Raw genomic sequence first — 26,858 nt, 5'->3', positions numbered from 1 at the left:
GTAATTCTCACAGGGATGGAGCTCAAGTGAAAGTTAAAAGTATAGGAAAATAAAGGCAACAAAGGCTGCCTTTGTGGCATTATGAATGTGGGAATGTTTGAGATATTCCCAGACAGTGCTTTCAGTGGCAAACTATGTGGTTTTAGTTGATAAATGCACCAACTGTATTCATCTGGAATTAAGGCTTTTGTTTTCAATGTCTGGTAGTCAAGGAGGGTTTGTTCATATTTAATTACCTAGCTTCCCAAATAATAAAACAAAATATCAGCCCTGATTTATTGTGTTTACTTAGTAGCAGACTGATATGCATCTTTCTACTTCCCATGTGAATAATTTCTGCCAAATTCTGATGAAGGCAGCTTGCAAATGGTGCTATTTTTCTCCATACAGTGCTTTATTTTCAGCCAGTGATCCAACAACGTGGTCCCCTTCAGCTGGTACAGTGCAAATGAGGTCTCAAGCATTTGATTTCCGATGTTGGCAACACTTACATTTTTGGACAAAGCGCATCAACATAAAGTGAGCCGAAGCACAATTTACACTTACTTTTCCTAATTAAATGTATGTTTTTTTCAATAAAGGATTCTTATTCCCAGGATTGTTCTGCACTTCAGAAAAGCGTTCTTTGTCAACAAGCAAATTGTTTCTTGTAACAAATCTGGTAGTGTAAGAGGCACTCCGTCCAAAATGCTCAGCATTTTTTTTAGTATATTGTATTTCTTTGTGGTTGAATTAGAAACTACATTAGTAAAGTTTACAGTGAAATGAAAGTGTCTCGAGCCCCACTAATAACACACTGACATCACTGGATTCCAACTGCATGTACAATAACCTGCCTTGTTCTGGCTGCATGCTTCCCCTCCCCCGCTCTTTCACTCTCACTTTAATAAAGCACCAGAAACATTTAAATTCAGGGGATTTGGTATTCACGTGAAGAAAATGTTTTCAAGGGGGAGGTTAGAGGCATTTTTCATGCAAAGTCTTACTGGAACATGGAATGCTTAGTCACAATAGCTATTGAAGCTAAGACAATAACAACATTTAAAGGGAGTCAGACAAATACTTGAAAAGCAGCAGTATAAAAGAGTACGGTGAAAGACAAGGGAATTGAGTTTTGGGGTAGATTGATTCAATAGCAGAGTTGAGACCCAGAGAGGCTCAGTGGGACCAAATCACCTACTTATATGCTGTGTAAGGGTCAAAAATGTGGTGTTTCATCACAGAATTAATGTCATGATTGGGGAAGGGAGAAAAATACTTAAGGTGATTAGTTCTCTACTAAATGCATCTTTGATACAAGTAGATTTGTGAGATTTGTTTTGTTCGATTGCTGAAAGTACATTATACTGTTGTACATTATACAGGTTTGATGTCGCAGCATCACAAGAGGTTTCAAATTGCTTCTAGATCACCAATCCATCTGTCTTCCCATTATAACCTCAAGCTATGCCAATGCACCTGTTTTTTTCCCCTCAATTTAGAGCGATTTTGTTTCATTAATCAGTGCTTTCTTCTGCCTTCAACAGTTACCAATTTGACCATCGATAATGGTCACAATAGCCCATATTATAAAAGAGTGGTCAATGGATTGCTGATAGCCTGGGCAAGGTAATTGTGCCACATCTGTTGACACTCTTTCACAACTGGCGTTTCTTTTTGACCAGGATGATCAATGAATATAGAATCACCAGAATATGTCAGTTTTTTTGTATGACACACATTAGAGATGAGTAAATATGTCATTGTGCTTTTCTGTCTACACAGATCATATGCTATTCCTGATACAATGATACTCAACACTAGCTGGGCTGTTTGGCCTGGCGTCTTGCCCTTCCTGGCTTCATCTTTTATTTATTTTGGAATAGTCCCTAACTGGTCTTGTACCACTGTCATGGGTGTTAATTTCAACACAGCCAGAAGTGAAATCAGGGGAGGGCCCGAGCACACCCACATCACTGCAGTGAAGAGCTGGTTTTCGCCTATTCCCAGCTGGCTTTTCTGCTTGGCCGCCTGCCAGAATATTGGCAATGCAGAGATCATTGCACATTGCACTGCAGGGGCTATCAAAGTAAAGAAATTGTAGGATCAGGAACCTGGTTTAAATGTCCCTTTCTCAAAGCTATGCAGATTTCCTCTGGCAGTCGGACAAAGCTTTTACTTTAATGAAACATTAATGAGGAAGCCCACTAATTCATTCAAAGTCTGGAAATTTGTACTCATTTCTTGAGTGTAAGATTTATGTCCCCTATTTTGTTAGCTTGCCATAATGGTTACATTATGTTTATTGGATTTAACATTTTACCAAAAGTGCTGAGAGGCGTAAAAACAAAATGAAAAGTTTTTATTGATATTTTAACTTTATTTTTCCATATAACATTTTTTATGAATTCATTAGTCAACACCATTTCTGGGATATTGATGGTACACATTAGCGGTTTTGTAGTCCCCCTCATGCAAGACAATTTCTTTGAGCTGTGAGATGTTTTGATATGAAAGGCTCTAATTAAATGCAGTGAAAAAGTAGTGTAATAACAACAACTTGCACTTATATAACAAACTCCACACAGGGTAGCGTCTCAGAGCGCTTAACAGTAGCGGAGTCTGACTCTGAGCTGGGGCGGGGGAGGAGAGGGGGCGTGAGGTGGCCATAACCACGATCAAACAGGAAAGTCTTCAGGCAGGGTTTGAAAGAGGGGAAAGAGGGGGCAAGGCGGAGAGATTGAAGGAGAGTGTTCCAGAGTTTTGGAGTATAGTAGCTGAAAGCACAACCTCCAATGGTGGGGCGGAGGGTGCAAGGGATGAGCAGAAGGCCGCTGTCAGTCGAGCAGAGGCACCGGGTGGTGGATTGGAGAATGAGGCGGTGGGGAGGTGCCAGGGAGTGAACGGATTTTAACACGAGAAGAACCTCTTGAGGATCTTGAAGTCAAAGTGTATTATTGTTCCCAATAATTTTTTCAGTTTTTTAAAATGCCTTTCAACTTTTTCTCCAAACTCCTACAAAATAAAGCACACATTATATATTCAACCTAAAACAGTTTGGTTAGGTATCAACCTGGCTCAGTGGTGAGAAGTCTCTCTTCTGAATAACGAAGGTTTTGGGTTCAAGCCCCACTTCAAGACTTTTAGCTCAGTCTAGACATGAATGCAGGACTGAGGAATCAATTCATTGTCGGTCGTGCTGTCCTTCAGATGAGATATTAATGCGTGTATCGTTGAGATGCTTTTCTACTTTCAGAGCTGGAGAGTTGTGTAATATGTAAGCAATTAAAATAAAAGGCAACACAAATGACACAGCTTCTTAGTGTTATTGTTTTAGTATCCTCATTTGATTAAGAATACTGCCATCTACTGGAGAATAATAGGTTGCCAAATACACAGAAACATTTTGGTTGCATGGGTCTGTTTTTAAGAGAATACTGCAGTTCAAATTATCGTAGACAAAGAAGATGCTTGCAAAGGAAGATGGTTAACCCTCAACCCACCACCCCTGAACTGGTACCAAATTCAATATCAAATTCGCTAAATTGTGGACCCACAGACCAGCAAAGACAGCTTTGTGCTCAACATTTTATTGAGAACCAGTCTAAAGCAAATTATAGGCTGCGAACACAAACCAGAAGTCGAGACCACAGACTATATTTTCTTTTCTATCCGTTTTTCAGCTGAAAAGCCTGACAAAAAATCCAAAATCAAAATGCAACCGTAAAAGAACCTTTGCCAGCCTTCGGGTTTGTGAATTCTTTTATGCTGCCTCAGGGGATCTTGGATCAGGTAGTATTACTACAATTGGCTTTTTTGCCGTAGGATAAGGGGGAAAGACACAGCGTTAATATTCTTGATTGCTATTCAGTGACTTTGATGTAAAGTATGTGTGTTTATTTGTATGTATGTCAGGCGAAGCCACAATCAGACGTGGGTGTGAAGCTACCTGTAGATGAATATGAAGAATGGCCATTAGGGCAAGGTATTGGAGGCATCCGGGATTTATGAGATTGTATCCTAAACATGAGTTGATGCGTCAGGAGGAGTAAAATCAGTAATCTATATTTTACATCTAATTAATTGGATGCAGTCGAGTTATACTGGGTTATTCACAATATGATGAGGAAATTTTAGAAGCTACGCGAGTTTAAAATGGTCTCTGTTTGCCATCACAAACAAATCTTCCGCCTTTCACCTGGAATTTCATAGAAGAGACAGCATTTTAAGTAGAGAAACAACTAGAAAGAACTTTCATTTTTATAGTGCCTTATATGTTAGAAGACAATAACCTCTTTCAACTTGCAATGAAAGATCTACAGGAGAACATGATCCATTAACGTCGAGTCATCCGCGTCATCCGACATTTGTACGACTGTTCCTCCATCTTGCTCCAACAGCACAGTGATGATGTTCTGACCCATTTTGGTGAAATGTTCAGCCATGCACTCGTCTGCAATCTCCTTCCAGTTACCCAGGCCACTGTTGACATCTCTAAGGATGGTCTCTGCCAAAACATCTGGGTATGCACACAATCCCAATTTATTTGACATTAGTTTTAACCTTTCTTCCACCATGTTGACAATTTACTTTCACTGCAGTTTACTACAACTAGGAAAAATTGAGCAACAATTTTTCTTGTTGGAAATACTGTACTCTTATAACGTAATAAGGTATAACATCTCTACATCAGATATTCAGAATAATATGTAGAAAAATACAGTATAAAAATCACCTCCACCCATTATAATACAGTATGCATCATATTAAAATATAATGTTGAAGGACTATTTTTACTTAAACAAAAGAAGTAGTATGTGTAAAATATCAATGGTAGGCTGTTTTGCAGCATGATACCGAACGAATAAATTTGATGAGTGAGGAGAAGGGACTGAGGAAGCACTGAGGACAAAGTAACACAGAAACAAATCAGGGACAGTCATGGGTCTGGTTAACCTACCTTCATCAACATTTCATCAGAATTAATTCAAGAGACAATCAATTTGGGGCATTATAATTTGATTTTAGTTTTTTTTATAACAATAGTAAATTTTCTGATAAACGTAAAAATCGAAGAGACTATATAATACAATTTACATTTCTATAGCGTCTTTCACGGCGGGAGGTACTAAAGGGCTTAATAATACTGTATGGGCACCCAAGCTAGGGGAAGGGAGCCAAGTGAGATTGGGGGAGGAAAGATAACTAAAAGCACATTCACAGAGATTTTAATTTTAAGAAGTTTAAAAGAAAACCAACCTACAGTAATTTAAAACCTACAAATTGGATCAACCAATCGGAGGTCCAAAGCTGACATTTCGTTTTGGTCAGCGGGGTGTCTAACACGTTTGGAAACCCATCACAATGCTTAGGGTATCCAAAGGCAGACTGAGAGTTCCATGCATACCACCTGCATATGGAAATTTCAGGGGCTGGAATAGAATACGCACTCTCTCTCCATCTGGCACATGCACTTTGCTTACCAAATCCAAGGGAGTATTAGGCGCAGGTTGACAAGAACCAAGGCTTGGGAGGTCCAGGATGTGCATTGGGGTTTTTGGTGGAGTTTAACCAGCTAAAAGCATGAACGCATGTCACCTTGGAGCTCGTTCAGCTTTTGACAAAAAAATGAGATAGGTTATGAAGGTGGCTAGATAAAGTTCACAGACGTTAAAAAGTATTTTTTAAAAGTATATACATCCTGGTTTTAAAAAAAACAAAGATAATAATACCCATTTGATATACCGTCTTATCACATCTGGGATATTTACTTTTCTTTCTTTCTACCATACTGATGGTTTGTACTTACTTGGACCACGATCATCTAGGTCTTTCAGAATTTGGAATGCAAATTCCTTATTTTCGTTTGATATGAGGGACAGAATAACAAGGTCCATTGAGAGAGTTGCTGGCTTTCCCTTCCAATTATAGACCAGATTGCGAATCAGTTCAACATTTGGAAACTCGTTCAACAAGAACAAAGAATCATCTAGGAAGAATATGATAACACAGAAGAGAGTCAAATAATACAAGAATAGGCCTATCTAAGGCAACTGAGTGGTAAGGCTAATGGTGTAAAGTGAGGTAGGCCAATAGTATAAAATGATGAAAGGTCATAAGCTTCATTATACCTTACATATTCAAGAGAGACCTAAAACACAATCAAAATATTTGGTTGTGAAAACTAACTACTGTAGCTTCTTCCCAAATCCTATTGCTAATCTAACATACAGAAACTAACCAGATGGATTTTTAAAAGGGCTAGGACTGACTTCTTTTATATAAAAATAGTTAACCACAAGATGACATAGTTTGAGTTAGTTTAGATTCCGTGCCAGATTTTTCCTACAATTTATTAGTGGGGAGGGGAGGAACATTTGAGAATACAATATTTGAAAAGTACTTTGTGTAAATAATTATTTTCACATTTATTTAGTAGTCAATACAAGGGTCCATCATTGCCTTATAATATCAATGGATTAGAAGTCACATCACAGTTGGGGTGGAGGGAGAAAAAAAGAAAATCTGCTTAAAAAACAGAGAGCTATAATATCTCTTTAAAAAAAATCCTAAAATAAAAAAACCTCTCCTCTGTCAAAGAAATTACAATGTGTACAAAAACAGGTAGGGGTAGGGAAGGAAGAAGAGAAAAGTCCATTAATATGGATGTACTTTTCACACAAAAACATATCTCTTTTAAAATAAGAGGCAGGATATTTTACACCAGTATAATGTATAACACCAAACCTGGCAAATAATACGCGAAAGAATGTATTCAATTTATATAGAATTCTCCTAATCCAAGAGGGCTAGATTTAGCAAAAGGAGGAATTGAACCACTTCTTAAGATCCTTACTTAAAGTGAAGCTATCACAGTCAGAAATGTAGCTCAGTGCCGCAGAACTCTGTCCTCGCTTGCACATGGTGAGAGCTACCTTTTTATGTACAGCACAGTGAAGGAAAACAGTTTGAGCCAGGGCCAGGCATGTATCTAGAGTCTGAGGCTGCATATCTCCATACTGACAAATCTCTTCTCCCAAAGCTTCACTGTATGTTAATCTAGAGATGAAAAGAAAATATAAAATGTTATTAGAAGTAGTAGGCTTGGGAATAACATTTATTTTGACAAGAACCTTAAATAAACAAAAAGTACTTTTAAAGAATGTATGAGGTAATACTATTAAATGCTGCATATATAAAACTATGTTTTTAAATAATATCAAAGTTTCTTAACCTACTATTAATTACTACTATTCTTAACCTACAATGTTGGCTTTAAACATTGGCTCATGTGCTGAACAAACATAAAAACTGTAGCTGTTTAATGTTCCTACTGAACTTCAAAATCTTTTGCTGTTATATATATAATATATATAAAATAACTTTGTTGTATGCTTATCTTACCAAAAAGGAATTTGATGCTCAAATGATGGTTATTTCAATGGGAGCTATTTAATACAGGTACTTACAATTTTTTATTCCAATACAACTTCATATCATTGTAAATATTAAATGTTATTTAATATTAACAGATTTTATAGATGTATAGAATGATTGACTGAATTGCTTAACAGTTGTATTCTGATCTAGGATTAATTTTACGAGTTAAATTAACCGGTCACTTAAATGAGAGATAATAAATCCACTGTTATACAACTATAATCTTAAATCTACAGTTTATTTTTTTTTGTTTGGCTAAGATTTACTTAGTACTGTATAGATTAATCATGCTTAGATACTTTATCTTATCAACAGATGAGGAGGAGAATTGAGTGATATGGAAGAGGTTGTTTAGGAGAAAGGGGTGGAAGCTCATGTGGATTATAAACACTGCTGAAGATTTCTTGGGCTGAGTGGCCTGTTTCTATGTGTAACCTTCTACGTAATTCTATATAATTCTATATTCTCCTTCTCCAACTGCTTGGATGGTAATAATACAATAATAATAATCGTTGCTTTTGCTATAGTGCCTTATCATGTCAAAAGGACGTCAAATGATAGTGTTGATTTTGATTGGGTCCAAACAAGAATCTTACACATTGCTTCAGTTTAGCTGGGAGCAGCATTTAGGGGTCTCTCAATTGTTTATTTCAACCAGAGTGGCAGCACATAGAGGCTGAGGTCAATTCAAGCTTATGCACAGCTCATTATCATTTTGCAGTCAAATTTACTGTGTGGACTCTGCCATCATGTGGCAGCTTTGTGTTACCGGCATTTGTGCCAGCACTTTGTAAATGAGTGATAGGAGTACTATAATAACCCTTGCAGTCAAAGCGCTTCACACGAATCAAAAGTCACAACAGTGTTGTAAAGTGGTGTGACTTTTGTATTTTGTAGGCGAACAATACCATATTAAGGTAATCAGTCATTTCTAAAGAAAGAAAAGGCTTGAGAATAACATTTATTTTGACAATATGGAATGTTCAACAGGCATAAATAAAAGATAATCAAAGGCAAACAGGAAAGTCAAAATAAAGACAAAAGAAGATTTTTCCCTCAATGATTAATTTGGTAAATTCTGCCAAATATGAGAGCCACACAGACCGGGAAGGTCCCGTATTCGTTATCTAGTTTGTGCTGAGGTAGCCAAGGGGTGTGATAATTGGTCTCAGTGCTTTTGGGCTTGAGAAAAAGAAAAAAAGTCAACTAAGCTTCCTGTTCTTAATCAGAATACAGTGGTCTCCAGCAATATCTCAGCTGTTTCCTACCCTTAAATAGAATGCCAAAGCTTACTATCTGAGCTCAGAGAAGAACGGACAAATCTGCTTACCTAAGAACAAAACTACATGAAATCCTTAAAAGGTTAGAATTATAGAATGCTTATAGCACACAGAAGGAGGCCATTGGGTTCCCATGTCTACATTAATGCTGACCTACCAAAGTAATCTACCATCTTTTTCTGGATACACTTTCCTTAGAAAAACATAACCACTACTCTTTGCAGGAGATCATGTGAAGCACTGCGAGACGTTCCAATGACGTGATAAGGCACTATAACAAATGTAATGTTTATTATTCTTCAAATATTATTTTTCATCAATTATTCCTATAATTTCCTTTTAAAAGCACTTTGGGACCCTATCCTGTGTGAGGTTGTTCTATAAATGCAAGTTGTTGTAAATACTTCTTTGGCTTCACAGCCATTCTTATATTGCATTCTGAATGTTGATCAAACCCTAGTTCCTTCTCGGTATAATTCTAAATATTCTAGCCAACAGAATAGTCTTTGTCAATCTACCTTTTAAAAAAAATCATAATTTTGAAAATTTATATTATTTTCTCGTCCCCTTTAATCTTTTCTGTTCCAGTGAAAACAATCCCAAATTTGCGACTTCTTACATATATAGATTTACGTAGATAAAATCTACAGTCCCGAAACAGACAATTCTGTCCAACTAATCCCTGACAATGTTTATAATCTACATGAGCCTCCAACCAACCTAATCCCTTCTCCCTAATCTCTCCACATACCTCTATCCCCTTCTCTCTCATGCACACTAGTCTTAAATATGTTTACACAATATATAGAAATATTTCCATTTATTTAGGAATACTACCTGTGCCTTGTGACCCAGTGTATGACTAGATCCAATTTATTTTCATTCAATGCACATTGCACTCCCTCCAGAGATATCACTGAATTAGGGGGACGTTTGCCACTGGGACCTGAGCTCATTACAGCCTCAAAGAAGAGCAGCAGAGGAGGAACTTTTCCTTCATAGTCAGTGACAGCTGAGGGTTGAAAATTAAATTTAAAAGTTAAACAACAATAAAAAGAAAGTGCATCTTAAGAAAATTACATGTTAAAAACCTCCTGGTAACATTTTTATTTTTCTCTAGATGGCTCAATTTGTTTATCCAGTGAATAGCTGAGCAATAAAAACTTAAAAGGTTCCCTAATCAGTACTGAGTTAGTTGATTTGAGCTAATAATGCCACAGTGCAAAACTAACCCTTAAACCTTTCCATGGTTTTTATATTATGAAGAATCCTTTTGGGACTGTTTGCAACATGTATTGCAGCTTCTTCATACTTCTTAGCCAAGAAGAGTTCATCAAATCTGTAAAAAAAAAGGAATTTTCTTTGGAGGAACAGAGCGTATTTGAAGTTTATTCCATTGCCACATCAAGACACGTTAAACATTATTGATTGTTAAACAACAAAAACTTGCACTTGTATAGCGCCCCTCACGCAGGGCAGCATCTCAGAGCGTTAAACATCATTAAAATGCATTTCTTCAAAGCTCTTTCATGGTTGAAGGCCATTCATTTGCTATTGAATGCAACTTTCGACATGCAAGATTCTGTACCAGTTTATGGTATTCAACTCACTTTTCAATATAGTTCAGTAAGAGCTGAAGTTCTCTAAACCTGTTAGGATCGTCGTCAACAAATACCATTGGCCAGGGATGGTCATCCTCTGCATTAGAGCAAAATTAATCTTTATGGGCAAAAATTGTTATCTATTATTTATGTGAATACTTCAGAACATGCATCAAATATACTCTTTTGTAACTATTTAGTGTGTTGTTGATCAATATTAATACATTTACAGATAGGGAGCGGGGTGTGGATGGTCCTTATGTATCATAGGTAAAAGGACATAGTTCTCCACCTTCAATTTCAACATGATGGGTTTCTGATCTCAGGTGGTCCATTAGCAAAACTGCGCAGCAATGGCAATGTGATTTCCCTCGGGAAGGAAAATCATCAGTGGGCCTCTCATGCTGGTGAATCATAGGTTAAAAAAAGGACCCAGTGATTAAATTTATTCTGACATCGATGGCTGCTGCTGGCAGCATTACCTAGATTAGAGCAGCAGAATAGAGAAAGAAATGGCATGAATAAAGTTGTTTGCTTCTGTTATTTACAGTTGATCAGGAAATGTTAAATGTTCCCCGTAAGTGTATGACATCATTACGAGTTGGATGGTGAAGGAAAATCCAGAAAAATCAAAAGAAAAATTGCGGGCGACTGTGAATGATGGTTCCGCAGGGTTGAGGCCTGAGTGTCACTCTATTCAGTCCAGTATCCTGTGCAGGAGCAATAATACTATGAGCTATGCAGGTAGGTTAAGCAATGGCATCCACTGAAAGGTTTATTCAAAGCTTTGTGCCAAAGCTGTGAGAAGAGGGGAAATATTCACACCCAAAACAGTCAATAATGTAATGGCTCTTTTTGATATCAATTTTCAGAGATGTGATAGTTTTTACCATTGATGACTACCATTTCACATATTGCAATTTTCACCACTTTCTTAAATTACTGGATAATCCTGTGCAACAAATATCAGATTTTCATTTCAAAGATAAACTTCAGATTCAAAACAGAATCACAGCTCAAAGAAAAACGTTGTACCTCTTAGCTTGTCTATCGTTTTTAACAATGGTGAAATGAACTCGGTAACTGTAACTTTTTGATCCGATTTCTCCCAGTCAGTGACAGCATCTGCTAGCATTTTCATTTTCTTGTATCTGAAATAATGTGTAGAGGATGGTGTCTGTAATTTAGTAAACTTGTAGGAAAACAAAAGGAACAAAGAATAGTTTGGGTTTATTATTTTTTTAAAATATAGCAGGTTCAGATATTTTACTTGAATTTTGTGAATGTGAGTAAGACAGGATTCAGGAAATAATACATTTCATGGTAATACATGAATCTTCCCAGTTTGACAACTAAAGAGGATAACTGTGTGCATTATCAGCATCACTCTAAAACAAGCTCCAGCAGGTTCAGTAGGACAGAGAGTTTATAATGGCATGAATGATGTCAGCATACTTTTAAGCAGTTTGAACTTTCCACCTACAAGAATTGATCAAGTCCATTTGCCTGGGTATTCTGCCCATTCCACTATTCAATATGCCCTAAATAAAGTAATAATAAATAAATAACAATAATAATCCTTACATTTGGTATAGCATTTTTCATGTCGGAACGATGAACAAAGCACTTCATAGCATATACTGTAAAATGGAGTAACTGTCGAACGCGGCAGCCAATTTGCAAACAGCTACGAAGTAAATGACCAATTTTATCTGGAAGACGGTTAGTCAGGAACCAAGAGAAATGTTCTTCTCTTTTTGAATGGAAGAAGCCCGTGGAAGAAGATCTCCCCACAATCCCTCTCCGCTGCCCTGGAGTGCTCTGAACTCCTCCCCCTCTGGCCCACCTCCCATCCTATCAGTTAATTCTACTTCCACAGCACCCTCTCCACCACACTCGACGCCCTTGCCCCCCTCACCTCCCGAACTCCCTCCTATTCCCGATCCTCACCCTGGTTCACCAGCCACCTCCACTCGTGTAAGGATCAGGTATGAGCTGCCAAACGCACTTGGCTCAAATCTGGCCTAACGGTCTACCGGCACATCTGGCTGGACCACATTAAAACCTACAGCTCCGCTCTTGCCTTGGTCAAATTGTCCTTCTACTCAAGGTTAATCCTGGAGGCGAAGGGCAACCCTAGGCCCCTGTTCTCCACCACCAACTGGCTCCTCCGCCCTCCACGCCACACCTTGCAGATTCTTTCCTCCGACTCCCACTGCGAGGAAATGCTGGACTTCCTCGAGTCCAAAATTGAGGAAATCCTCTCAGCTGCCAATGCGCTCCAAACTTCCACCCCCTCCTACCCCCACTCCACACTCCGACCACTACCCATCCCTCCTTCCACACCTTTGAACCTGTCACCCCTCTACCATCACCACCATATTCTCCATAAAGCCCACAACATGCTCCTTGGACCCCATCCCCACCCCTCTCCTTAAATCCCAGCTCCACCTCCTTGCCCCACTACTCGCTGACATCATCAACCTCTCCCTGTCATCTGGCATGTTCCTACCTCTCCTCAAAACAGCCACTATCACCCCACCCCCTTGAAGAAACCTTCCCTTGAGCCAACACAGCTATCCAGCTACCGGCGCATCTCCAACCTCCCTTTTCTGTCCAAGGTCCTTGAGAGCCGTCGCCTCCCAGCTTCGCTCTTTCCTCTCCTCCCACTCCCTCCATGAGCCCCTCCAATTGGGTTTCCATGCCCACAGCATGGAAACTGCTCTGGTCAAGGTCACAAATGACATCCTGACCAGGTGTGACCAGTGTTCCCTCTGTCTTCTCGTCCTCCTCGACCGCTCTGCCACTTTTGACACTGTGGACATTCAATCCTCCTCCACCACCTCTCCTCCCACCTCAACCTCCAAGGTTCTGTCCTTGACTGGTTCAGGTCCTACCTTTCACACTGCCTCCACTTCCTCAGCAAACGGCTTCTCCTCCAGCCCTCGCACTGTCTTGTGCGGTGTTCCTCAGGACTCTGTCCCCTCCTCTTCACCCTCTACATGTTCACCCTTGGTGACATCATCCGCAGACATGGGGTAAATTTCCACATGTATGCGGATGACACCCAACTCTATCTCTCTGCCTCCACCCTCAACTCCAGGACTACTGGCGTCCTGACCGACACTGTCCGATATCAAGTCCTGGATGAGGAACAATTTTCTCCAACTCAACGTCAGCAAGACCGAGGCATTTCTGATTGGCTCGCGCCAGCGCCTCTGCATCTCGGGTGCTGGCAGCATCAGGATCCATAGCTGCACACTCAACCTCACTAAGCCAGTCAGGAACCTGGGTGTCTTGTTTGACCCTGAACTGTCCTTTCTCCACCACATCAGCGCATGACTGGCACTGCCGACCACCACCTCTGCCACATTGCCAGACTCCGCCACTGCCTCACCCCTCAGGCTACCAAAACCCTTACCCACTCATTCATCACATCAAGGCTCGATTATGGAAAATCCCTCCTCATCGGCCTTCCCAACTCTTCACTTCAAAAACTCTGCAGCTCGTGTACTCTCGCGAACCAGGCTCCGTGACCCCATCACTCCCATCCTCGCCTGAATCCACTGGCTCGCCCTCCCTCAGAGGATCGAATTCAAGATCCTTGTCCTCACTTTGAAGGCTATCCATGGCCTCACCCTCTCCTACCTCTCTGACCTGCCGACTCCCGACCAACCTACCCGCTCCCTCCATTCAGCGGGCTCCGGCCTGCTCCATGTCTCCCGCACGACCCGTCCTACCATCGGTGGCCGAGCTTTCAGCCTCTCTGCCCCCACACTCTGGAACTCCATCCCACAGTCCCTTCGCCTCACTTCCTCCTTCCCTCCCTCCTTCAAGGTCAGTCTCAAGACCCTCCTCTTCAATCGTGCCTTCGGTCGCCCTCCCACCTCTCTGCCTTCCTTCACGCCTACCTCACCCCTACCCCATGCTTGGGTCCTGACCATGACTATCCAGCGTCTTGGGACGTCCTCCCGACGTGAAAGGTGCTCTATAAATGTAATTTTGGTGTTATTGTTGATGATGAATAGCACCATGTACAATACTAGCAAATGTCTGCCAGTATATCACTTGCCTACTGTCTTGACTATCAAAGGCATGTTGTGCAGCAAGTTCACAGAAAGGAATGCAGAGAAAAATCACAACCTAACAAAAAACTAAATATATTAGAGTTAACACATTCTTTAAAACTTTTAAAACCTGAGCAACAATTCTTCATATAAATTCCGTTAAATTGCCAATTCTTGCTTACTATTGTGAACAGGGATGCATTCTCTCTGTGACTAGGAAAATTCCTAGCCTTGAAGTTTATTCCAGAAGGAGTGACTGAATGTGTAAAAAAAACTAGCATTGTAGCTATCCTCACGTTTCATAATAGATAAACATTTTATTATTGAACAAAACCTGATTTGTAGTTGTCCATTCTCGTCAGACAGCTTTTCCCATATTTGTACTTTTTCAGTCATTTCCTGAGCCATCTTAGCATGAACACTGGCTGACACAAACTTAGTTTCTTTTGCATCTTTTCGACTTTCGAGTATCTTTTCCAGTTTTTGTTGGTATGCACATAGAGCCGTCATATTTGAAGAGTCGTGGAATGAAAGGCCTATCATAGAAATCATGCAAAGAAAGTATTCCGAGTATTGCACACTTAAAACTGCTTAACCAAAACAGCTTGGATGAAAATTACTGGTTGTAACAATTAAGCGCTGGTTCTAAAAGTTTATTCTTCTCTAATTTTGCTTTATGACAGATCAACACTTTACTTAATTACTATTAATTCTGCTCCTGCAGACATGGCCATTGACACATGTCCCATTGAAATCCTAATCATCTGATTCTCATGGTGTAAAATAGCAACAATTTAAAAAAAATATTTTTTAAACAGTCATTAAAAGATATGCAACAAGAACAAAGAAAATGAAGTGAAACTGTACAAAGTAATAAAACTAACACAACAAAATTACATTTGTATAGTGCCTTTCACATCGGAAGGATGTCCCAAGGTGCTGGACAATCATTGTTTTGAGATGGGGATCGGGATTCGGAAGGGTGGAGAGCAGGGGGTAAGGAAGGTGACTGAAAGCACGGTCGAAGAGGAGGGTCTTGAGACGGGTGTTGAAGGAGGCAAGGGAGGAGGCGAGGGGGAGGGACTTTAGGATGGAGTTCCAGAGGGTGGGGGCAGTGTAGACTCTGCCTGCGGTGTGAGACAGCGGGGAGCTGGGCGTTGTTGCGGAGGTGGGGGAAGGCAGAGCAGGTCATGACATGGATGTGGGGTAGAAAGGACAGTTGAGGGTCAAACAAGACGCCATGGTTCCAGACTGGCTCAATGAGGTGAAGTGTGCAACCTTGGATGGTGATGCTGTCAGTGCCTGTGGTGTGGAGGCGCTGACAGGAGTCAATCGGGAGAGCCTCGGTCTTGTTGACGTTCAACTGCAGAAAGTTAGCTCTCATCCAGGATTTGATGTCTGACGGACATTGGAGGCAGAGAGGTAGAGTTGGGTGTCATCCACATTCATGTGGAAGTTGACCCCATGTCTGCAGATTATGTCAATAAGAGAGAGTATATGGATATTGAAGAGCAGGAAACTAAGGACAGAGCTCTGAGGAACACTGCACAAGACGGTCCGGGAGCTAGAGGAAAAGCCAATTGTGGAGTTTAAGTAGAGACGGTGTGAGACGTAGGATCTGAATCATTCAGTGTCAGAACTATGAAGGTTGAGGTGAGAGGAGAGGCAGTGGAGGAGGATGGAGTGGTCAAGGGTATCGAAGGTTGCAGAGAGGTCAAGGAGCACAAGGAGGCAGAGGGAGCCCTGGTCGCAGATGGACAAAATGTCATTTCTCACTTTGACCAAAGCTGTTTCTGTGCTGTGGGTGGCATGGAAATCCGATTGGAGGGGTTCGTGAAGGGAGTGGCGGGAGAGGAAGGAGCGAAGCTGGAAAGCAACAACTTGTTCCAGGACCTTGGAAAGGAATAGGAGGTTGGAGATGGGGCAGTAATTTGAGAGCTGGAATGGGTCCAGGCAGGGTTTCTCTAACACTTCTTTAGAGATAAGATTTCTTGTGAGCAAACGTTTTACAATCAATCACTTATGGACACAGACCTGGTGAAACATTTATATATCAGGATAAGAACGACGTTCAACATTCGGCAGACCGCTTTTGCCAATGCACAGCTATAATGGGAAATCCCTTTAGTAACCAACAAATCACCAAAGGCGTCTACTGAACACAATTTTGACCGAATAGAATGGATTGCCAAAAAAGGAAAACCAAATCTGAAAATATTGTGCAATGAATATCGAACCTTTGATTTGCTGAGTGAGACTGCTATCTTCTTCAGGTGCCGATACCTCTTCTACAGCTTCTTCTTCAATTTGTTCTGAATGTTTATTCTTCTCCAACTGAGCTTCTATTACAGCAGTGTTACGTTCAATAAGATCAATTCTGCTTAAAGGAAGTCCGAAGACATCATCATATTGAATAACTGATCATCTTTGTCAATTTAATTTGGTTTACATTTCTAAGTGCTTCTGCTTTCTGAGGTCTAATTGAAAAGCAATGGAAGATGTGCAGCATAGGCATGAGAGATTCAGTTATAAAGAGAGTCTTAAAAAGGTAGGGCTTTTTCACTGGAGTTGTAAAGGTTAGGGAGTGACCTAATACAGGTCTTCAAAATTATGAAAGATTTTGTTAATAATTATTTCTTACTAATCAGCAAGCCATGCAAATATTCAAGATAATTCACAAAATCAAGGTGACATTAGAAAACACATTACTTTACACAGAGGGTGGTTGGAATGTGGAATTTTCTGCCACAAAGTATTGTTGAGGCAGAGTCCAAAAATTATTTTAAAAGGAAATTAGATATTTGAAAAAGGAGAATAAAAGGATTTTAGAGTGTACAAGAGTTCTGTTTGCAAACAATTCTATCATTTTATGATTATTTTTACTGCTCAACTTATGAATCATTTTTCTGTCTTCTGGGACACAGTATAATGGTCTTCCTTTAAGTTCAAACCCGGGTTCTTTGCTTATTATTCTTTCCTAACAACAACAACAACTTGGATTTATATAGCACCCTCCACGCCGGACGGCGTCTCAGAGCACTTCACAGTAACAGATCCCGGGGCCAAGCCTGGGGGAGAGGGAAGAAGGTGACCAAAGGCGCGGTCGAAAAGAAAGGTCTTCAGCAGAGACCTTAAAATAGGAAGAGAGGGAGCGAGACGAAGGGAGTGAGGAAGCGAGTTCCAGAGCCTCGGGGCATAGTGGCTGAAGACACGGCCACCGAGGGTGGAATGGAGGACAGGAGGAGACCAGACCCAGAGGAACGAAGGCAACGGGCACTGTTTTGAGGAGAGGAGGTCAGAGAGGTAGGGGGGTGCAGAGGAATGGAGGAATTTGAAGACAAGGGTGAGGATCTTGAAGTCGATCCTCTCTGGGACAGACAGCCAGTGCAGTCTGACAAGGACTGGGGCAATCAGGGAGCAGAGGTTGGTGCGAGTGAGAATGTGGATGGCAGAGTTTTGAATAATCTGGATTTTGTGGACGGTAAACCTGCAATGCACCCTTTCTGATTGCCTTCCTAGTTTTTGAAAGCATCAAAATTTTATTTGAACTGAAATCTTTCTTAAAAGACTTAGCTACAAAGGTTGAACTTTTTGAATTTAGTCTATTGGTGAAAGCCTTACACTTATTGCCCATAAGCACAACATTGTTTGACACAATCAGTGTTACTGTCTACTCAGATTCAAATGTTTACTCATATCTATTACCTCGATCCCTCTAACCTTGGCCACTACCGCCCTATCACAAACCTGCCCTTCCTTGCCAAAGCTCTGGAACGTGTTGTTGCCAACCAACTTCGTGCACAACTCTCCCTGCACACCCTACTCAAACCCTTCCAGTCTGGTTTCTGCCCTGCACACAGTACAGATACAGTGCTCATGAAGGTCATAAATAAAATCCTCTCTATCTGTGACCAGGGCTCCCTCTACCTTCTCGTCCTCCTGGACCTCTCCACCGCGTTCGATACAGTCAATCACGTCATCCTCCTCCACCGCCTGTCCTCCATCATCTACCTCAGTGGGAGTGCACTTGCTTGGTTCAAGTCCTACCTTGCAATCCGCCAGCACTACATTTCTGCAAATGGCTTTTCTTTCGAACCTCCTCTCCCCCCATAGCAGTACCAGCTGCCTCCACTCTCCTGGGTGTGGCCTCCTTCGCGTCCCCCGAATCCTCCGCTCCACCGTCGGTGGCTGTGACTTCAGCCACTACGCCCCGAAACTTTGGAACTCCCTCCCTCAACTCCTTCTCCTCGCCCCCTCCTTCCCTATTTTCAGGTTGCGCCGAAAATCTTCCTTTTCGACCGCGCCTACGGTCACCTTCCCCCTCCCCCTCCCCCTGGCTCGGCCTCGAGCTCCGCCATTGTTAAGCGCCCTGAGACGCCGCCCGGCGTGGAGGATGCTATGTAAGTGCAAGTTGTTGTTGCTATTACTGTCCACTCAACCTACAATTTACGCAGCAACAGAAAACTAAGGACTGATGGGTCCTTACTTGTGTCGGAGCAGATCGGCTCTCTTCTTGTAGGACATAAGAGTCGTTGGTTCGAAGGCCATTGATTTCAGCTTTCTTTTTAGAAACAGGGCATCTTTTTTCCCTTTTTGGATGGCATGGATGCAGTCGTCATACTCCTTCTTGATGGACGTGAGGATGTTTTTGTATTCTTTTGTATTCTCGATGACCTGTGTGCACCTCAAATAAGTCTAACAGAAACAATCCAATGCGGAACGATCTCAGACGTTACTTGTTGGCGGCATTTTCGGTTGACACGTTGCGGATTTTATTTTCACAGTTACCGAGAAGTCCACAGCCGCAGGTTATTATTATTATTATTATTATTATTAATATACTTAAACGGGTGGGGGTGGGGGTGCGGGGGAGGGGGGTGGGGCTGCGGGGAGGGGGGTGGGGCTGCGGGTGAGGGGGGTGGGGCTGCGGGGGTGGGGGGGGGAATGGGGGGGTGGGGGGGGGAATGGGGGGGTGGGGGTGGGGAATGGGGGGGTGGGGGGGGAATGGGGGGGTGGGGGGGGAATGGGGGGGGGAATGGGGGGGTGGGGGGGGGAATGGGGGGGTGGGGGGGAATGGGGGGATGGGGGGGGTGGGGGGGGGAATGGGGGGTGGGGGGGGGAATGGGGGGTGGGGGGGGGAATGGGGGGGTGGGGGGGAATGGGGGGTGGGGGGGGAATGGGGGGGAGGGGGGTTGGGGTCTAACCCAGACCTCATTACCTTCTCGAATACACTTTTGTAGAGGATGTAACGTTGTTCGTCGGGTCCCTGCTCTGGGCAGCCCAGGATTTCTATTTCGCTGCGGATGTGCTCCCTCAGGCGGGAGAGCAGCTTCTGGTCGTTTGGGGAGAGGACGGGGAGCTGAGGCTGAGGCTGAGGGCCGCTCACACCCTCCCTGGGGCTGGGGCTGGGGCTCGACTCGCGCTCGCTCGACATCGCTCCGACATCGGTAACAAGGCCACAAGAGGAGGGGGGGGAAGGGGAGGCGGCGGCGGCGACGCTCCGGTTACCATGGTTACCGGGACGGTCTCCATGGTTATCGTCCACTGCCGGAAGCTGAGGTGGCTTCCGTGGCCTCCGGCGGCATTCTGGGAAATGTAGTTTCCAAAAGGGCCACAGAGTCTCAATAATAATAATCAGGGATAATAATAATAATTAGGGATAATTATAATAATGATCAGTTCTGGCGAAGGGACGTGGACCAGAAACGTTGACGCACTTTGCTTTCTCCCTAGATGCTGCCTGACCTGCTGAGAGTTGTTTTTGTTTTCATTGCCAGCATCTGGAGTATTTTGCGTTTTGCTTAATAATAATCCTTGCATTTGATATTGCGCCTTATCATGTCTTAAAGAGACGTCTCAATGCGCTTCACTGAATATACTGTAAAGTGAATTGACTGTATTTTGTGGGTGAAACGCGGCAGCCAATTGCATACACCGTGTCCCACAAACAGTCGTGGATTAAGTGACCAAATTATTATTTTTAATTTTTCTTGATTTTTGAAGGGATTATAACCCCGGGAAAATTATTACCCCCACATTATTAGTCCTGTAGTTTTGTGGTTAGAGCCTCGCAAGCGAGAGACCAAGGTTCAGTCCCCGGCAGTGCGAAACATTGGGCAAGTTTCCTTACTCCGCACGCCTCTGTTTACCTAGTAGGACCTGGTTGTTAGTCGATTGGCGTAATAATCCTTTAAAATTTTTAAAATAAAAATAAGTAATAAATTTGTCCCTTCAAACGACTGTCTGTGGGACACTGCTGTGCGCACTTGGCTGCCGCGTATCTCCCACAAAATATACAGTCAATTCACTTTGCAGTATATTCTGTGAAGCGCTTTGAGATGTCTGGAAGACGTGATAAGGCGCGATATGAAATGCAAGGATTATTTTTTGGGGGATGTGTGTGTGTGGGAGAAGGGGGTTAAACAGAGGCGCGAGGAATAAAGAAACTTCGCTTAAACTTTTGCTCCGCCCGGGAACCGAACCCGAGTCCTCTCACTTGCACGTCAGCCCCGTAAATCGACGGTGACAACATTAAGATTATTTTATTTTTTGGTGATTGGTGGGGGGGGTGGGGCAAAAATTTTTTTGAGATGTACAGAGGACAAACCGCATTGATTTATCTGTTTTTGCATATAATTAAAAAATATATAGTGTGAGTAAAGGGAGAGTGGAAGGGGGCGGAGACGGTGAAAGTCGCCAACAGGCGCCCGGGTTGGCCACCTAACCCCTGGGCGGTGAGGGCGGAAACCCCGCGCGGAGGAGACTGAAGCCCTCTTTTCGGGGGCCGCCATTTAGCGGCCGGTTCTGGTGAGTCTGAGCTCCGCGGCCGCGCCGACATTTTACACGCGGCCCCGACCGCTTTCCAGGGAAATAAAAATAAACAACCGCTCTCTCTCCCCCTCTCCCGCAGGTGGAGCGGATTCCAAGATGCAGATCTTTGTGAAGACCCTCACGGGGAAGACCATCACCCTCGAGGTGAGTCGGGCCCCGGGTGCGGGGAGAAGGGAGAGTCTCAAACCAGCGCCCGGTCACGGGGGCTTCCTCTCTGCTCCTCGTTACACACACACACACACACAAAAAAAGACATCCGTTCGTTCAAACCCGGTCCCTGGTGGTTCTCCGGTCAAAATGTTGTGTGATATTTAGCGTTGGCCCCCGGCGGAGGGAAAGGCGGAGCGACAGCAAAGACTTAACGAGTCGTCGTCCCCCCCCACGCGGTGCGTCAACTCTTCCCCATGGCCTCTCCTCACAGCCTAACGAGCGTGTGCGGCCTCTCCACCATGGCCTCTCCTCACAGTCTGTGTGTGTGGCCTCTCCTCACAGTCTGTGTGTGTGGCCTCTCCACCATGGCCTCTCCTCACAGTCTGTGTGTGTGGCCTCTCCACCATGGCCTCTCCTCACAGTCTGTGTGTGTGGCCTCTCCACCATGGCCTCTCCTCACAGCCCAACTAGAGTGTGTGTGGCTCTCCTCACACCCTAACTGGAGTGTGTGTGGCTCTCCTCACACCCTAACTGGAGTGTGTGGCTCTCCTCACACCCTAACTGGAGTGTGTGTGTGTGGCTCTCCTCCACCCTAACTGGAGTGTGTGTGGCTCTCCTCACACCCTAACTGGAGTGTGTGTGGCTCTCCTCACACCCTAACTGGAGTGTGTGTGGCTCTCCTCACACCCTAACTGGAGTGTGTGTGGCCTCTCCTCACACCCTAATTAGAGTTTGTCGAGGACAATACCCAGTAGCCGACTTCGATTCCCATTTTTATTTCTGTCCTGTTATTTGGGGTGGGCGGGTGGGGGTAATGCTTCCGAACCTGCGCTCCACGTGCCATTTCCTGCTCAGGAGGTCAGAAAACACGGGCTGTAAATCTCAGGTGCACGCAGAATTAATTGTGGTTTATGTTTTTTATTAATTTTGAAGTCGGGTCTTTTTAAGACTACTAACTTCCAAATTGAGATTAGATGCAAGAATTTCGGGTTTAATAATCGTGTGTGTGATCAAGATGTTTTAAAGCGAAAAAAATCTTCTCATTAGATTTTAGGTGAAAATTTGATTCTGAAATGCAATTGAGCTGCAATATTAGTAGTTTCACCTCATCCAAGTGCCTATCTGTTTCATGGGGGAGTGGGAGGGGTGCTGAAACTGAAAGTGCTGGTCTATACTGACCTGGTAATGTGGTGGCCATTGCTTTTTTGCTGTGGCCAATTTCTGTTATCACTGGACGGCTACCTCCAGTCAGCCTTTTACATTTCAGGGCAGACCTGTCTTCTGCAAGCAGCCAAATTTAAAGTGGCCAAATTTCCCAGTATTAATAAGAGACCCTTATTAGTTTAATCTCCATTTTATTCTGTCCAGAATAAAAAGTTGTGGAGATACATCAAAGGGATGTGCACTTGAATGTGTGACTCTTGTTGTTTGTATCAACATTGAATATGTTACACATGAATGCTCAAACCATTCAAATGTTTTTCATGATTTGCCTTTACTGAAGTAATGACTATTTCAGTAATGGCTTTGTGAAAATAAACATGTTTTTGTGCATGCATTATCTAACAATTGTGTCGCTGAAAACTGTAATTGTGCTGCAAGTACTCTCCCTTCAATAGCGTAGTTAGAATAATGGCTGATACTATCCGGGTTTCTTCAGTACTGCATGATTAAGGATATGATATCATAATTCTGTTGCTTCTGGTGGCTCTTTTTGCCATCTCGGAAATGGTTGAATCTCTTGCATGAAGTAAATAGTCAGATTCACAATCTTGTGTGTTGCTGGAGGAAAGTGTCAGCTATTTCTGCTATGGGAGAAAGTCATCTGCTTCGACACCATCGACCACTCAATCCTCATCCACCACCTCTTCTCTGACCTCAACGGCTCTGACCATGACTGGTTCAGATCGTACGCCTCACACCGCCTCCTCTTCATCTCCACAAATGGTTTCTTCTCTAGCCCTTCGCATCATCTCGTGTGGGTTCCTCGGGGCTCTGTCCTTGGTCCACTCCTCTTCAATACCTATGCGCTCCCTTTTGATTACATCATCCATAGACTTACGGTCAACTTCCACATGTATGCAGATGACACCCAACTGTACTTCACTGCCTCCACCCTCGACTCCAGGACCACTGCTGTCCTGACAGAATGTGAGAACTAATTTTCTTCAGTTGAACGTCAACAAGACTGAGGCTCTCCTGGTTGGCACCTCAGGCATTATCATCCATGGATGCACACTCCACCTTCCTAAGCCAGTCCAGAACCTTGGTGTCTTGTTTGACCCTCAACTAGCCTTTCTACCCCACATTTGTGCCATGATCCGCTCTGCCTTCCCCACCTCCGCTACGTTGCCCAGCTCCGCCACTGTCTCACACCGCAGGCCTCCAAAACCCTCATACACGCTTTAATTACTTTGAGGCTTGACTATGCAAACTTCTTGTTTTTCACCCTCCCCAACTCCTTCCTCCATAGGCTGCAGATCATCCAGAACTCTGCAGCCTGTGTCCTCTACTGCACTGGGCTCCGTGACCCTATCACCCCCATCCTTGACTGACTCCACGGCTTCCCATCAGACAGAGGATACAGTTCAAGATCCTGGTCCTCACCTTCAAAGCCCTCCATGGTCTTGCTCCCCCTATCTCTGTGACCGCTAACCCCCTACCAACCTGCCCGCTCCCACCGCTCGGGGCTCCAGCCTGCTTCACGTCGCCCACCTCGCTCGCCCCACTATTGGCGGACGGGCCTTCTGCCACTCTGCCCCCACCCTCTGGAACTCCATCCCGCAGTTCCTCACCTCCTTCAAGACCCATTTCAAGACCCTCCTTTTTCGACCGAGCTTTCGATCACCCTGCTTTCCCCCCTGCCTCCACCCTCCCTGATCCCTATCCCCATCTCGGGTCCGAAACTGACTGTCCAGCCTTTTAGGACGTCCTTCCGGCATGAAAGGCACTATACAAATGTAATTTTGTTGTTGCTGTATACAACTGTGCGATGAATGTGTTTGAGAAACACTCTGAGATATTAGCTAAATCAAAGAAAATAATGAGCTTTTAGAGATCAGATCAAGTAAGATGGCTTTAAAAGAAATACTGCTGTGAAAAGATTAGTCATATCCTTGAAAAGCTTTAAATGTTGGTTAAAACTGAAATGAAGCATGTTGTATTTAAATTGTATATGTAGTGCATAAATCTTACTATGTGCATTTTGTATTAACAGGTGGAGCCTTCTGATACTATTGAAAATGTGAAGGCTAAGATTCAGGACAAGGAAGGTACAGATATAGTTCTGACATTGGTAATTACATTGGGATTATATAGTTAGAACCCATAAATAGAATGTTTTAAATATTCCTGATTGGCTTCCTTTCCATTATCTTGCTTGGTAGATGAGAAATGTCACAAGATGTTTCAAATGTATAAGAGATGAGCTTCAGTAGCCAACTGGCCTATTCTCATCCCTGAATTTTCTAATATTTGTGGTACATTTTCAGCTTGCATTTGCAAATTTTATAACAAATGGTCATGTATTAAAACTTTTTTGAAATTTTACATATGAGCTATTACATGATTCTGAATGAGACTGGACCTGTGACAAAAAACATTATTCCTTTTAATACAGGTATTCCCCCTGATCAGCAGCGGCTGATTTTTGCTGGCAAACAGCTGGAAGATGGCCGTACTCTGTCTGACTACAACATACAGAAGGTACAATAATCTGACATCTGCACTAATTGGGACTGCTTTCACAGTAGATACTGAAAATCAGATATCGGGTCATCATACAAACTGAAATGAAAAGCACTAGTAACAGTTTTCCTTTACATACAACCACCATAATCATTCTTGCATTTGATATACCACCTTTTCAGGTAAAAATACTTGTTTTCTGTAAAGCGTGAATGCAACAGTATTGAATATCACTGTGTGTTAATGGAAAAATAAAAATGCTCTATAGAGGGGGTATAAATTAAAAATTTCATCAAAGAAAAGGTTAGCAGAAATAATTTAATACAGAGGGTTGTTACAATATGGAGTGCTTTAAAACAAAGGGCACCCATTGTTATAATAATCCTTGCATTTGATATAGTGCCTTATTGTGTTGTATCAAAGTACTTCACAGGATATACTCTATAAAGTTGTCGTGACTATTTTGTGGACAAAACTGTATAACAACAACAAGATTAAATTTCTATGGCGCCTTTCACGTTGGGAGGATACCCCAAGGCGTATAAAGTGCAGAACAATATCTGGTTTCTGGGTGCTTGTACATTGCACTCCCCAAGTGATATCAGTAACAACCTAGAAGTCATCTTTCGTACTAGAACAAAAACATTTTACATTTCCATTTAATACCTACAGCTGGGGTCCTAACTTTTCATAACTGAAACCCCTCGAGCTGGTAAAATCCTAGTCAATGAATCTACATGTGGCACCCATTCAATCGTTTTGATATCCTTACTATATGGGGTGCCCACAACTGTACACAATACTGGGTTCTTTTCCACTGGAGTTGCCCTGTAGTGGAATGCTCTACCTGTTGATTCTAGAGGGAAATTGCCTTACTACTTGATGTTGTTGAATAGGAATCCACTCTTCATCTTGTGCTGAGGCTTCGTGGTGGTGCCAAAAAGAGGAAGAAGAAGTCCTACACCACTGCCAAGAAATGCAAGAGGCACAGGAAGAAGGTCAAGCTTTGTGTCCTCAAGTACTACATGGTAATATAATGTTGCCTTGTCTACTAATGTTATGATTGGAAATTTGAGTGAGCTATGGTAGCTTTGTCTTGATATCTTACATCAATAGCTTGTGTATTGCTTAGTACTGAAATTTTGTACCAATAAATGTTCAGGCACATTATACTTTCTGATCTTGAACAGATGTGATAGCTGGAACATAGAATTAAGATTATGATTATAGAAGTGAAAGGCACAAAGTCTACTTATGTTATTCTATATAAAATCAGTCTAGGAGGTGGCAACAACGGGTAATTTTTCCTTGAATTTAATTAATGGAATGCAAATTTGTGCACTTATTCTAACAAAGTATTTTTACAACTTCTTTAAGGTTGATCCTAATGGCAAAATCACCCGTCTGCGCCGTGAGTGCCCTTCTGAGGAATGTGGAGCTGGTGTTTTCATGGGCAGTCACTTCAACAGACACTATTGTGGCAAATGTTGTCTGACCTACTGCTTCAACAAACCTGAAGATGCATAAATATGTACATTTTTAGAAAAATAAAGCCATGAGCTGAACTTGATTCTTTTGAGTCTAGCTTGCTTCACACCTATTGTTTAATTATATATACACCTTCATGCGTATTCTCATTTTAAACAAACTTTGATTGGAATAAAATGGGGTCATTGCTCCACGTGTGAAACGCCTACTATGTTGTCAGCCTTGGCAAATCTTGAGTGATGAAGAACTTAGGGTTTATTTTTTCCATTATATATTCCCAAGTAGGTTGCTACGTTTTAAATTGACATCTTTTTAAATGCTTACGTTGATCTACA

At 42.6% G+C, this 26,858-nt stretch overlaps 2 protein-coding genes across 2 annotated transcripts; one reads left to right on the top strand and one right to left on the bottom strand.

The window, feature by feature from the left end:
* Positions 1–4,221: 4,221 nt before the first annotated feature.
* Positions 4,222–19,822, bottom strand: LOC103178025 (clathrin heavy chain linker domain-containing protein 1). The gene is made up of 11 exons (XM_042333776.1): positions 19,586–19,822; positions 18,854–19,041; positions 16,605–16,744; positions 14,702–14,903; positions 11,336–11,451; positions 10,310–10,397; positions 9,932–10,038; positions 9,537–9,711; positions 6,836–7,038; positions 5,789–5,968; positions 4,222–4,498 (listed from the first exon to the last, which is right to left on the bottom strand). Exons 1-11 carry the CDS (start codon positions 19,799–19,801, stop codon positions 4,296–4,298), a joined length of 1,818 nt encoding a protein of 605 aa, XP_042189710.1. The 5' UTR covers positions 19,802–19,822; the 3' UTR covers positions 4,222–4,295.
* Positions 19,823–21,138: 1,316 nt separating this feature from the next.
* On the top strand, positions 21,139–26,603 carry rps27a (ribosomal protein S27a). Its single transcript, NM_001293013.1, is given in 6 exon segments — positions 21,139–21,174; positions 21,278–21,342; positions 24,566–24,620; positions 24,968–25,053; positions 25,932–26,063; positions 26,413–26,603. Coding segments are annotated over 5 exon segments (471 nt in total). The 5' UTR covers positions 21,139–21,174; positions 21,278–21,294; the 3' UTR covers positions 26,563–26,603.
* Positions 26,604–26,858: the final 255 nt, after the last annotated feature.

Source organism: Callorhinchus milii, unplaced genomic scaffold, assembly GCF_018977255.1.
Source record: "Callorhinchus milii isolate IMCB2004 unplaced genomic scaffold, IMCB_Cmil_1.0 Scaffold3, whole genome shotgun sequence".
NCBI classification, from domain to species: Eukaryota; Metazoa; Chordata; class Chondrichthyes; order Chimaeriformes; family Callorhinchidae; genus Callorhinchus; species Callorhinchus milii.
The sequence above is the reverse complement of the archived record's forward strand: the minus strand, read 5'-3'. Positions and strand labels throughout refer to the sequence as shown.

Coding starts and splice junctions, on each gene's coding strand:
- LOC103178025 (XM_042333776.1), bottom strand. CDS start 19,801: ATGTCGAGCGAGCGCGAGTCGAGCCCCAGCCCCAGCCCCAGGGAGGGT. Junction 11,452..14,701: donor AATGGACAACTACAAATCAG/GTTTTGTTCAAT, acceptor ACATTATTTCAG/ATACAAGAAAATGAAAATGC. Junction 10,039..10,309: donor TTACTGAACTATATTGAAAA/GTGAGTTGAATA, acceptor TTTTTTTTACAG/ATTTGATGAACTCTTCTTGG.